General features: G+C 43.6%; 1 protein-coding gene across 1 annotated transcript in view; it reads left to right on the plus strand.

Moving 5' to 3' along the window:
- The window catches only part of NSL1 (NSL1 component of MIS12 kinetochore complex), a 67617-nt gene extending 56343 nt beyond the window's left edge, over positions 1 to 11274 (plus strand). Inside the window, exon 6 of the mRNA XM_029593233.1 lies at positions 8784 to 11274. Within this exon, the coding sequence (XP_029449093.1) occupies positions 8784 to 9062 (279 nt within the window). The 3' untranslated portion in view covers positions 9063 to 11274. The remainder of the gene's footprint in view (positions 1 to 8783) is intronic.
- The last annotated feature ends 1990 nt before the right edge of the window (positions 11275 to 13264 follow it).

The following is a 13264-nucleotide window of genomic DNA, read 5'->3' on the forward strand; positions in this document are numbered from 1 at the left end:
TGAATGAGGCTTATTTTAAAACATTACAAGTAGATTTTAAAAGCGTTGCTTGCACAAAAACGGCCCCATATATGTATATGTGGGCCATACACGAGCAATGCGAATTTTAAGGAGCCAGGAAGTACGCGTGTACATACCTGTGCACGCATCAAGAATAAGCAGGCAGAAAAAGGGCGGGGCATTCTGAGGCGGGGCCCCCAAATGTTGCAAGGCTGAACATGGCAACGCGTGCCATGTTACCTGCTTAACTTTGTTACTGGTACTGATGAGGCGCAAGCCTGGAGGATTTTGAGGGATCCTGAACACCGGAGGATGAGGGGCGGGGGTGGGGAGAGAGAGAGGGACAATCTGACACTGTATATATCTCCCACTGTAAGAGGGGCACTCTCAGGGGTGGGTTTTGGGTGGGGGCGGTGTTGTATTGGTCCGCCTAGGGCACAAGGGTCTGTAGACCCTTGTAACACTGCCCCCGCCCCCATCCCACCCTGAATTGAAAGTGCCCTGCTTACAGTGAGATATATATATATACAGTGTCAGATTGTCTCTCTCTCCCCCCACTCCCCCCCATATGGTCACGTGTGTGAGTACGCGTGTAAACCGCACACATATGCATGGTAGGAATGCTTAATGATACGCATGTACTTGCACGCATAAATATAAAATTAAGTGGTTCTTTGCTTGCGTGCCCAATTTGCGTGTTTATGGGCGCACGTGCACGCCTTTTAAAATTTACCTGTTAATTTTCAAAATGTGTGTAAAATGAGCATATACATACATGCTTCTATTTGCTTATTCTGTATTTTATATAAACGTCCAAAATGCATGCATATTTTCACTTTTGAGTGTGTATATGTATATGTATATATATATATATCTGTGTGTGTATAAAAAAAGGGGCAATCTGGGTTGTCCTTGGCAGGTAAGTTGCTGTTTTAAAAGACCCGGGCGTACTTTTTCCAACTTTCTTGCATATTGTTATACCTGCTAATTATCTGGCACAAGTGATATTAACTGCTTATTGTGTAGGACCGACTGTATAGGAGGTCTGGGTGAACTGGGGGGAATTCAAGCTGAAGAACCAGGAGGGTCTCGATGACCTGGAGAAGGACTGGGCAAACTGGTGGGCTAATTGTTTAAACCGGTAACTTCACTCACACATGTTTTAAAATACACTGATTTACACTTGTAAATCCCAATTTACAAGTGGCCCTGCTTTATTTTCGCACGTAAAATGGATATGCTTACATTTTAAGATAAGTGGATAAAGTGCATGTGTTCAGTGCGTTGCATGTGTTCGCACATTGGCCTACATACACACATATGTTGTGGGATAAACGTGCATATTTTATAATATGCAAATATGTGATACGCACATGTTAAAAAAAAAAAAAAAATGCTGTGGTAAAACTACGCACGCCCACACACATGATTATATGCTGCCGCTCGCAGTTGTTTGAAAGTTATCCTCCCAATATAGTGTTCTTAGAAACCATTTGATAACGTAAATTGATGTGTACTAAATGTTGCGTCCGTCGGTCTCAGATGGCTTCGACCTTTGTGCCTCACCTTTTTCTCTGCTCTCCCCGCTAGCCTTGGGAAGATGGCTGCTGCCGCGTCTGTATGCTGCACTCTCTGGTGTCCCCGGAACGGCTATGGCAAAGCCTCACGCCATGTTTCTCCTGAGGGCCTCCTAAGGTGTGTGCGCGCACGCCACCCACATCTTTATCCACGTCATGGCGGGAACCTCGGGGGCGTCCCCCTCGAGTGACGACAAGCCATCCGGATATTTAGCCTGCCCATGTTTGCTAGCTAATCGAGTTAGCAAGGATCGTGAATGGATGGAAAGCCTCCGGTCTGAGCTACTCTGCTGCTTCCTTCCTGCCGCTGGAAGCTCTCTCTGCCCTTTGGGGTATTTCACTAACCTTGGGTACCCACTCCTCGGGTCCCCTTTGCTCTCTTTCAGGTGCCTATCTGGGATCAGGTACTCGCTCCTCGAGGGCCTGTTCTCCCTGGCACGGTGCCTGTATTCAACTACTTCTGCCTACTGGAATCTTCACCCTTACAGCCACCAACTTAGTGAGTAATCTAACTTCTCAGTCTGTCTCATCTACAGCTCTGCTGCGCTGGGAACCTACTCCTGGATTTCCCTATACCATCTCGGTGAGACGAGTTCCCTCTGCTGAGGGTCCCTGGACTGCTACCTCTGGATCACCTCACTACTGCCACCTCTGGTGGTATGCTACAAGCTGTATAATAAAAGACAAAACTCTGTGTTTGTGCATCTCGAGTCTAGCCTAGTACTGGGGCTCCTCCCCATGGGCGTGGTCATCCCCACACTACCCAAGAATCCACTCAAACACCTGAAAACCATAACACTAAAATATATCCATTATCTCCTCAGCAGAGTTGTGGCCATTTCTCCTATTATGTCTCTCTCAAGTCTTCACCTTAGCTCCACAGATTGCTGTTTGAACTTTGGGCTTTATCTCACACCTCCCTACCCGCCTCCCAAAAATGTAACATTTTGATCATGTGGTAAATCATTTAGGGGGTTTGGTGACCTTGTAGGTATATTGATTTGTGGCGGACATGGACCTTTAGGCCAAAGTGGAGTTGGTGCAGCCTGCAGGAAGGAGCCTTGTAGTTCTCCACTATTGGCAGGAGGAGCTGGCTCAAGCAGAGACCCAACTAGAGCTTTGCCAATACCAGCCCTTGTTTCCTTAGATTGAGCCCTCGGGAGCCGGGGCCAGCTGAACTTAGGCGCGGGCCTCTGTGGAAGTGAAGATCCATCGAGTTGAAGATGTTGCAAGCCAGCACTAAGAAGAGAAGCGGAGTCAGTCTAGCAGTGGTCAGGGAGGGCGGCAGGTGATCAAGGTCAGATTCAAGCTGTGGTCAGAGGCAGGTAGAGTTCACTCACTGCCGAGGTACAGGCAGTGGTCAGAGGCAGGCAGAGGTCAAACAGCGTCAATGTCCAATCTGAAGTCAAAGCCAAAAGTTCATCCAAAGAGATGAGGAACCAGACAAGTGGGGAGAAGATGCTGAAGACAGCCGAAGAGGAAGATTGATTACAAAAGAAGACGAGAACTCAAACACAGATCAGTCTGCCACAGGAAACCAGGAACAGGACACAGGAACACGAATCAGGAACAAATTCAGGGGCAAAGCACAACTCCAAGGAGTTGTGACTTATTGCTGAGGCACTGGAGGGCTATCTGCCTCAGCCCTTTATAAGGCTGAGATGATGATGTCATCAGGGGGTGCCTCCGAGGTCTTCCCACCACTAGCCATTTAAAGCTGGTGCAGCCGGCACGTCCTAAGGGAAGCAGAGCCCGCGGTCTTGGTGTCATCCTGCTGCACAGGAAGAGAGCAGCCACCAGGAGTGTCTCAGCGCGGCCTCCACCGCTTCCAGGGGAGACGGCCCGACATCGGGGAAGCCCAGCAGGAGCCTGGGAGCAGGCGCATCAGGAGGCAGCAAGGATGGGCCTGGGCTGGAGGTAAGAACGGCAGTCCACAGGCCCATCGCACAATCTGTCGAGTGCAACATGAAGGAGCATGAAGCAGGTGCATTGTCCAGCAAGCACAAGAATGAAATGTTACTCACAGCACTCTTCAAGAGTCAGCCAGCAGCTGTTGCTTTGTCCTGTATGTGCTGCCTCTTCAGAGCAAGAGCCTGAATGATAAATTGGATGTGGCTGAGTACACTGGCAACCAGTGCTATTGGACTGGTCCAAACAAAACAGATTTTGAAGTGAATAGTTTGGAGCCCTTTTCTCCAGGAAATTTGGCACTTATGCACACTGTTGCCGCCTACATACAAAGAAGTGCTTCAGCACAGACATCTACCCAGTTTACAGAAGTGAAAGTATCCATTGCGTGTTGGAGAGAACAGATTACAAAGTCTCAGCTCAGGGATCCTGATTGCGGTTCGGCAGAATTCATGCTGTCACTGCTTTCAAAGAGTGTGTGTTTATTAAAAATCATCAGACCCGCACATGAATTTCTTTTCCTTCAAACAATCACAGATTTTCTTGCCTGGGACATTTTTCCATTCTCTCCGTCTTTTCCAGGCTTTATGGCTGTGTATCTACATTTTCCCAGTTTCAGTCTGTGGCCTCTCATCAGGGAAGGGCAATCATCCTTTAGTGTATTTTATCCTCCAAGAAGACCTTTATTGACTAATCCAAGCAGCCTTGTAGTCTGAACATTTTAAAATGGCTTAATGAAGATGATGTACACAGATTATAAGGTTTTTAACCTTATGTTGGAACTGTAGTCTTAATTCAGACAATATGGCTTCAGAGGTATAGCCCCAGCTTCCAGAGGCTTCACATTCCTTGCAGTAGAAGAAGACCAGAAAGCTCCAGGGCCGGTGCTTCTATTAAGCAAACTAGGCACCAAAATAGCGGGGGCGGCCAAATCATGCCAGCGCAAGGCACACTCCTTGCAGCAGAAAAGAACCGGAATGCATGCACGCACTCCAAAACCCCGTACTATAAATTTACTACAGATTTGATACAAAAGGAATTACATTCAAAACAAGGGTCAATAAGGCAGGTAACTAGATAGTTATAAATAGATTAATTGTAGAGTTTTTTAGGGTCACCGACAGACAAATATAAAATAAATCAGTAGACTAAAAGTACTTTAGGTTACCTTTACATCCATACTCCCTTAGACATTTTAACTCTATAACAACTCAACACAATTAAGATGCAGATAGTAGCCCAGCAGTGAGAGGGAGGCTATCCAGTCTTTTGCATTGAATGCCACATATATATGATTATCTCCCAGGTGGCGAGAGGTTGTATGTATACACTAGCTGCAAAAAGCGTCTATCCCACAGAGAACAAGTCTGATCTCTGGAGGCTAGAGTTAGCAGCTGGAGGAACTAAGGGACACAGGTATATATATATAGGAGACCTTCAGGAACACAGTAGAGCAGTCCCACCTCCAGTCTGGCAGCCCCTCTGCTGCCTTGGAGGAGAAATGTCACCTATAAGGAGAGCATCACCTTGGTGAGGCAGGATGCAATCCTGTAACTAGGACCTGCCCTCAAGGTGATATAGTATCCTCATACACCAAGGATATGTACCTAGGTTGGAAGGGTTAGGATGGTCATTGTAATTGACTATTTGATTAATAGAAATGTAGATAGCTGAGAGGCTGGTGGACATGCGGATCGCTTGGTAACTTGCCTGCCTGGTGCAAGGGTGGCAGACCTCATGCGTCACATAGATAGGGTTTGCTGGGAAGGAACCTGCTGTCTTGGTACATGGGGATACTGATGACATCGGAAGGTGCAGGAGGGAGATTCTGGAAGCCAAATTTAGGATTTTAGGTAGAAAGTTGAAATTCAGAACCTCCAGGGTAGCATCCTCAGAAATGCTCCCCATTCATTCCCACATGCAGGACTCCAGAATCTCAATGCGAGGGTGAGGCGATGGTACAGGGAAAAAGAGCAACAAAACAAAAATGAAGAAACAGTGATGGGTGAGGCAGAGGGGAACCCACATCTAAAATGAAAGCACTGAGTGAAATTAATAATTAAATTAAACGCTTACATGAATGCTCAGATAAATGAGTAAACAATAGTACAAAGCAGCTTTAGGAAATTAATAGTGCAAACATTTCATCTGAAATAAAAAGAAGAAAAGAGAAAGGGCTGGTGGAAGCAATTAAAAATGAAGGAAGGACTCCGGCCCCGGGGGCGGAACCAAGATGGCTGCTCGGTAGCACTGTCCGGTGTTTGAGCACCAGCGGGAGGAACAATTCTTTTGATTTCTTGCTGCTATTTATCTCTCATGGGTAGGAAACGCAAGTCGAGGGAGGAACCATACCCTGCGGGGGCCCCCCCCCCCCCCGACTGTGATTGCTACCAGACCAATGGACACTCACATCGTCCGAGGAGACTTGGGAGCAGGACGGCAACCGCTGGAGAGTGGGGGAGGGGAAAAGGAGCTCCCCTCTCTTCCTGGTTCATTATTATCATTCAGCGCTGCAGAAGGGACCCCACCGGATAATCCAGCTGCGTTGAGGAGCACTCCTGTGTCGAGGGAGACGCCAGGAGACCCGATGTGTCGAGAGGCGGAGCCCAGCAGGGGTGGATGAGGGAGTGACTGCAGCCGAGAGCTCAGGAGAGACTTCAGGGCAGACCGGTGTTGGAGGCGACTCATGACTGGAAATGTCTGCTGGAGCTATAGGAGTTTTTCCTGAGAAAGGATCTTCAATGGGCGTAAGACCTGACGTTTTTACCTTCGAAACTATTTGGGACTCCATAATGGAGATGAAATCTTCCATTTTATCACAACTGCTACCTATAAATGTTAAAATTAAGGAGCTGGAGGGCAAAGTCAAGGTTTTGGACAATGTCAATAGGGATATGGAACAACAAATTTTGATAAACTGAGAGATCAAGTGAAAGAAATTCAGCGAATACAATCAGCTACTATAAAGGAAAGGAATATTATTGCAATGAATTTGGAAAGTCTGGAAAATATGGCCAGAGGCCGTAATTTGAGATTCATAAACTTTCCACAAATTGCTTTAAACCCTCCTAGAGAAATTTGTGCATCTAGAGGAGAATGTTTAATCACCAATTTCCAAGATTTACTATCTCCCAAAATGAAAGAGAGCTGCAGTGCAAAATGATGCCTGTTCAGCCTTTGAATATTTTGGAATTTCTGGAGTCTTCTGATACAGAATTGGCAGGCCCTGCAACTTTGGTAGTGACTCCAGCTCTAGAACATGATAAGGAATGGCTATTAAGATTGTGTCTTCGACACAGGAATGACACATTTTTGGGATGCAATGTAAGGGTTTTTCCAGATGTTTCGTGGGAGACCCAAAAGAGGAGGAAAGCTTTTCCTCCTCTTTAGACCACACGTGTTACAGATTGGTGGGGCTTTCTTTTTAAAGTTTCCATGCAAATACATGGTCAAATATGCTAACAATACCTATATTTTTCATGATCCCCCCCCCCCTCAAATTAACACAATTCTTAGTTGGAAAGACCCTCTCAGAAGCAGCAGCTACCAGAACTGAAGTAGCAGGCTCCTCATGAACAGTAAAAGTCTCTGATATGCCACCAAATGTTCCTTTTTTTTTCTTTGTAATAACCTGGATCAGATTGCTTTAAGTTGAGTAATCCTACCCCCTCAGTTTTGAGGTCCTTATTCAGAGGTATTAAGATTGTATTGATTTGGATGTTTCTTTATTATTATTACCTGAATATCTCTGTATTTCCTTTCAAGATTGATGTCTTGTAAATTTTTAAAAATGTATAATGAGAAAATAAAAAAAAATGAAGGAAGGAAGGAAGAAAAGAATGTAGAAAACATACTACACGTTGTAAAGGGGAGCAGACAGACTTCAGTGGAGTGGCTTTTGAAATAAAAAAACAGAAAAATGACAGAACAGTTTTAAAGGAACACGCCAAAGGGCCAGTTAGGTTTTTACTAAGGTAGCCAATGAAAAACCAAGTACAAACTGTCAGCAAACAAGAAAATAAAAAGTTAGAAAATATAAGCAGAAAACAAAGAAGTTTAAATGCATGCCAGCCATTCGATCTCATCCCTGAGACCTGATGAGTGAAAAATTCTAGCGCTGTTCACAATGGAGTAAGAGTACAGCGAGATCACCGCCACGCTGAGGGGGTGGGCGTGATTTGAGGCAGAAAAACTTTACCTCAGTAATAAGGTGGTTGAAAGAAAGTCAATGAGACACAAGGGGAGTGGTGGATCGAGAAGTACGAATATTGCTGCAGTGCTTGAAAATGCGAGTCTTAATCTTGCGAGGAGTTTGGCAGACGTAGAGAAGGGAACATGGACAAGAGATTACATAAATGACCCCGGAGGAATTGCCATCAGTGGTTTGCTTAAGGGAATAGATGCATCCTGAGGAAGGATGACTGAATTCAGAGGTGGTCAAAGAATGGGTACAAGCGGCACACGAGTCGCATGGTTTATGACAGGTAGCAGAGGAAATGTCAAGAGACTGTAAAGGAGGTAAATCCGAAGAGACCGAAGAATCGTGGAGATTACGTCCGTGTTTGAAAGCAAAGTGGGGAGCGTTATTAAATAGTTACAAAGGGGAAAGTACTGTCCAATGTCGGCGGGGTAATATCACAGCGCGAGAGTTAGGGAAAAAAGGAAGAACACAAGCGAGTTGATCTTATGTTGTATTCTGGTGTGGAAAGAAAAAGAGGTCACGATTAATGAAGAGGGCATGTTTAAAAGCTTTTTTAATGATGCAGGTGAGATAAACATGTGAAAAAAAAATGGTTGGAAATGACCATTATTAAGATGGGAGTTGCAGAAATCCACTGCTTATCCCTGGGATAAGCAGCATGGAATCTATTTATCCTTTGGGATCTTGCCAGATACTTGTGACCTCGATTGGCTACTGTTGGAAACAGGATATTGAGCTTGATGGACCTTTAGTGTGACCCAGTATGGCATTTCTTATGTTCCCTCTAGTGATTGTTGGAAGGAGAAGCAGACTCCTCTGCGTATGCAGATAGGGGCTGTCCTCCCTGAATTCCTCTTTATCAAGGTACAAGAAGAACAGATAGACTAGGATTCTGGTCCTGATAAATCTGATTAAAACCTCTTTAGGGCTTCCACCATTCAGCGGTCATGATGCTGAGTTTGAACACTATAGATTTTGGTAGACACTCAATGTAGAAAGTTAGGGTTTCCAATTCCAGTAATCCTGTTATATTTCAAACGAATAAGAGTGATTTTATAACTAATGTCAGTGTTTCTCTGTTTTGTTTTTTTTTACAGTCTCTGCCTGCTTTGATTGAAAATGCAGCGGGATTTTCCCAGGTGTTAAACTGGCAGCCCCGCTTGGAACTCTCCAAGACACATGTGGAAGTGTTTTTGAACCGCAAGACAGATACAGAAGCCAAAAGCATTATGATGCAAATAGAAACGACGCCTGTAGAGGCCAAGGGCCAGGAGGAAACAGATCGTATTCTGTACAGGAAAAGGAAAACAGAAGATTCACCACAGAACAGACTATATCCCCTACAGTCCAAAAGGAAAATCAATCTCAGTACATGAGAGGGCAAGCTGCATGAATGCTTTGGTGCTCAGGCCTAATTATCCATGCCTCAGTAAGCAACTAGACTGGATTTTACAGGGTGAAAAATGTTGCTTGAAAATATTTGATACAAGAAGAGGATGTGTGTACAAGAGAGCTCCTTTGCATTTGGTTCTTCTGCCAGAAGAGGACTTTTCTAGCATGGAAAATTCAACAGTGTACTTTTTTTTTCTACAGTTTTCATACTTTACCACATAAAACAAATAATGCTAGTCTCTCTGCCCACTGTATATTGAAAGTGAGATTTGTTGGTGACCAGTGATGACCTTGGACCTTTCCCTTATCGCAGTCCTGGGGAATTTGGGGTGCTATCACACACAGCTGAAAAACTCTTTTCTATGTTTAAGCCATTTTAACTAAAAAAAAAAAACAAAAAACTGACCCTTTCATGCGCAAAAGTAACATAACTGACTTGCTTTTTTTTTTGTCTTCCAAATTAATCTGGAGTGGTTGCCTTCTTTTTAAGGTGCCGTGTTTTTGGTTGAAACTCCTACAGAGCTGTTAACTTGTTTTCAGCTTGAAGAGGTAAAAACGGAGCTTCCTTCATGCTGGGAGTCTTCATTTTGTACTACAGCAGAGCAGCGATGTCAGTATAACCAACCTCCAGCCACTCTGTCACTGAAGGCGTTAGCATAAACTGCATGCTTCCAGTAGCAGCAAGGAACATCCATAATCATAGGGCAACAGAAAATCGCTTAGATTTAAACCTATTGTTCAACCCAATTACAGTAACCTCCACCTTTGAGCAGAGTTGCTCTTTAAATGGGAAAAGGCAAGGTAAAATATCTACCATTCATCTGGTCTGTTGGTTTTCATATTACAATTCTGGTGGAGCACTAGGGGCTTTATGTGTAATTGGACTTCCACCTGTATTTATTATTATTGTTTTTTGGCCAGGAATGTCCTCCTGCTCAACGAAAGTTGACCTCTACTAGGGCTGTGGTAGCATGAGCTTTCATTGACAACTGCAAAAGGTTTTACCCCATTCTTAATGCCTCTCCCATCACAGCATCAATCCTTGGCCAGGGAGTCACAGATATCTCCTGACCCTGCTACTTGCACATCCCAAGTCTGCTGTGTGATGGTTGGGAGGTAAATGCTGTCTCCACAGCATCCTTGGCCCCAGCTAGCAAAACAAAAAAAAAAAGCAGACGCCAGGCTTTGCGAACCTAGCCTAGATCTCCCAAGGGGCAGCGCACAGCATTACTACTGAGCCGTCAGGCTAGCCCAACCAGCCTCTGTGGGCTTATAATATCTTCCAGTTCAAATCTTTCAAAATCTGATTTGTTGTTGCAGTTTGAATTTGCATTGTAACAAATTTTCAAATCAGAATCTTGACGTTTCTGTATCTGGGCATTATTCCATTAATATCAGAAATGGTGATCATAATTAAGCTGTGTAAAGATGCATACAAATCTAAAAGCTGCGGTCTTCTATAGTCCATCGCAGCCTGGCATCTGTAGACGAGAGACATCCAAGCAGCATATCTAGAATTTTCAGTCTGCTAGTTCCCCATGGACAGATTTTAGATGTCCAATTTGTTACTTTCTAAAGCAATCTCAATTTTACTGATGTCTTTCAAGCTAAGAGAAAAAAAGTATACTATGGGAAGATTAATGAAATTATATTTTACCATGCATTGTACATAAGACAATATACTTCTTACTTGTATGTGCATTTTTAGTACATTTATGAAACTAAAAAGTGTTTGTTTTCGGTGTTCTGCCTGCATGGATGGCTTTCTGTCCATGACTCTGAGATATCAGACAGGTAGTAGCAGTTGGCAAGATCTGGTGAGGGAGCAGTGGAAGGGACGTACACAGCATTGCTGGCAGAGAGCACAGGCCCTGCCAGCTGAAGAAGAGGAGGAGCTGCTTGCAGCCACAGTAGGGGCTGAGAAGGAAGGGTTAGAAGAGGAAGAGGGAAAGTGCACCACTTCCTCACCAATCCCACACTCCAGCTACCCACCCCATACTCACAAGCATCCCCTTCCAAGCAACTGCAAGATATATCTTAAGCTCCTGTACCACCCATATGCCAGGCACAGAGTCATAAAATACACATTTTAAATTGCTATGCAATTCTTTACTTGTTTAAATGTATAATCTGTATATTTTGTATATGATGTATAAATATAAGCTTTAATAGCAAATAAAGCTGAAAAAGATAAAAGACTAGAAATATTTTGAAGCAGAATAAAATAAATATGCTGCCTTAAGGGCCAGGACTTGCTTGGTTATAGTCTGAACAGATTTGCTAAGCAAACAGAAGTCCTGTTCTGTAAGGTGACTCTTGCTTATAGCATTGTGCTTTGAGTTTAGAGCTGTCTGCTTGGAGTCACTGCTTCAGTTTCACCTTTTCCATGTAGCATGAGACTCTGCACAAGTCATTCCACCTCCTCTACCACTCGGGCTTGCATTGAAATTAAAAAAAACAAAACTCAAAACATGGCTATTTAAGCAAGCCGACCCTTCACCTCTACATGTATTAGTCTTCCCATTGAATTCCTTCTGCTTATATTCCTTACTCCCTCCTCGAATGTCCTCCCTTATTACAGCATTCCCCCCTAAGACCTAGAAACATGTTTTGTGTATAATTTTTCCTGTTATTTGCTTTTCGTTTATTCATCCCTATTTGTTTCATAATTCAATTCTTAAGCCTCTCCTCCATCCTTTATATTTTCTACGTTCGCATCTCCCAGTTTACTGCGCCCTTGTTTTTTGTAACTGACTCTTTCTACTTTGTTACCCCTGTTCTTTGTAAAGCGGCATGATGTCCCTGACAAATGTCGGTAAAGGAAAAACCTTAAATAAAATAAAGAACTAGATTGAAAGCTCTTCATTGTAAAAATAGTGTAGCCATGTGAGTTATCTGGAATAACAGACCGGACACTGGTATGCTACTAATAATACATTTTATTATAATTGTTAACATATTTAATTTAACATCATAAAGCTTCTATAAGAAATGTGTAGGTAATGAGCCTTATTGGATAGAAGCATCACTTTATTGAGCATTGCTCAAGCTGTCTGGGTTTGGGCAGTTTGCTAAGGCCGCACACGACTCCTCAGGGAATTGCACGCTGGGAGCTAAATCAAAAACTGTGCAAGAACAACAGTAAACATGAATTTTCAATTATAAAAATACATCGGTTACAGTGGCAACCTTCAGACTGCCATCAATTTAAAGTCACGCTGTGAATATTTAAGGCAATTTCATTGGCCAAGTGTAGGTGTTCAAACTGACTTCCATATTGTGAAGCTTGCTGTGGCAATATGTTGATTCCTGTTCCAAAACGCTGTAGAAGTGACTGATTTTTCAATTTCAAAATTTACATTCTCATTACATTCAAATGAAGGCGAAAAACTCGAGGCGTAGCGGGTACCACCTCAGTCTACTCAGACTGAATCCTGGCTCTGCCCTGCCCTTGGTCAAGCAACCAGCACTCAAAGGAAAACCTGGGGGCAAACAGAAACTCAACCAAGATGCTGTGCACAAGGAAACATCTTCATCCCGTTCATATAGTTAGTGCCAAAACATGCTGTGTTTTTACATACTGTTGAGGTGGACAATGAGATAGACTGGACTCCTGTTCCATTTTGTTCTTCATGTTTACATTATATTCTGTGTGTATGGTGCAACGCACTCTGTACTTCTGAGTACATAAATATGATTATAAACTATGTGATTGATATTCAAAGGGGTTTGTCTGGATAACAGATATTCAGAGTTGGCTGAATACGTTTTTCAGCTAAATCTGGATGTGCCTTGGAGTAGGATTAGAGTTATCCAGGAATATGTCCCCGCACTAACTATTTATTTATTTGTTTGTTTGGAGTTTCTTATATACCAATAGCCGTTTGCACATCGTATCGGTTTACATACAACTAATAACTTGTGGGCATAACTGGCTCTATTGAACCTAGAGGTGGTTAAGGGCAGACCCAAAATGAAAACATTTGTAGGCCTTTAGGCCAAATCCTCTATACCCCCAGCCTGCTAAAGGATTAGAATTAATGTGGGCCAAAGCATCCTCTCTCTTATTCCCAAGCCCCTGAAAAGATTTAATGGGTTGTGGGCTTGTTAGTCTGAGAACATTGCCCACCCCCCAAATTCTGAATTAATCTGAGGCATCCGGGCCCTCTCTGAAAGCCCAGCCTTC

The sequence above is a fragment of the Rhinatrema bivittatum genome, chromosome 3, assembly GCF_901001135.1.
Source record: "Rhinatrema bivittatum chromosome 3, aRhiBiv1.1, whole genome shotgun sequence".
In the NCBI taxonomy this organism is placed as follows: Eukaryota; Metazoa; Chordata; class Amphibia; order Gymnophiona; family Rhinatrematidae; genus Rhinatrema; species Rhinatrema bivittatum.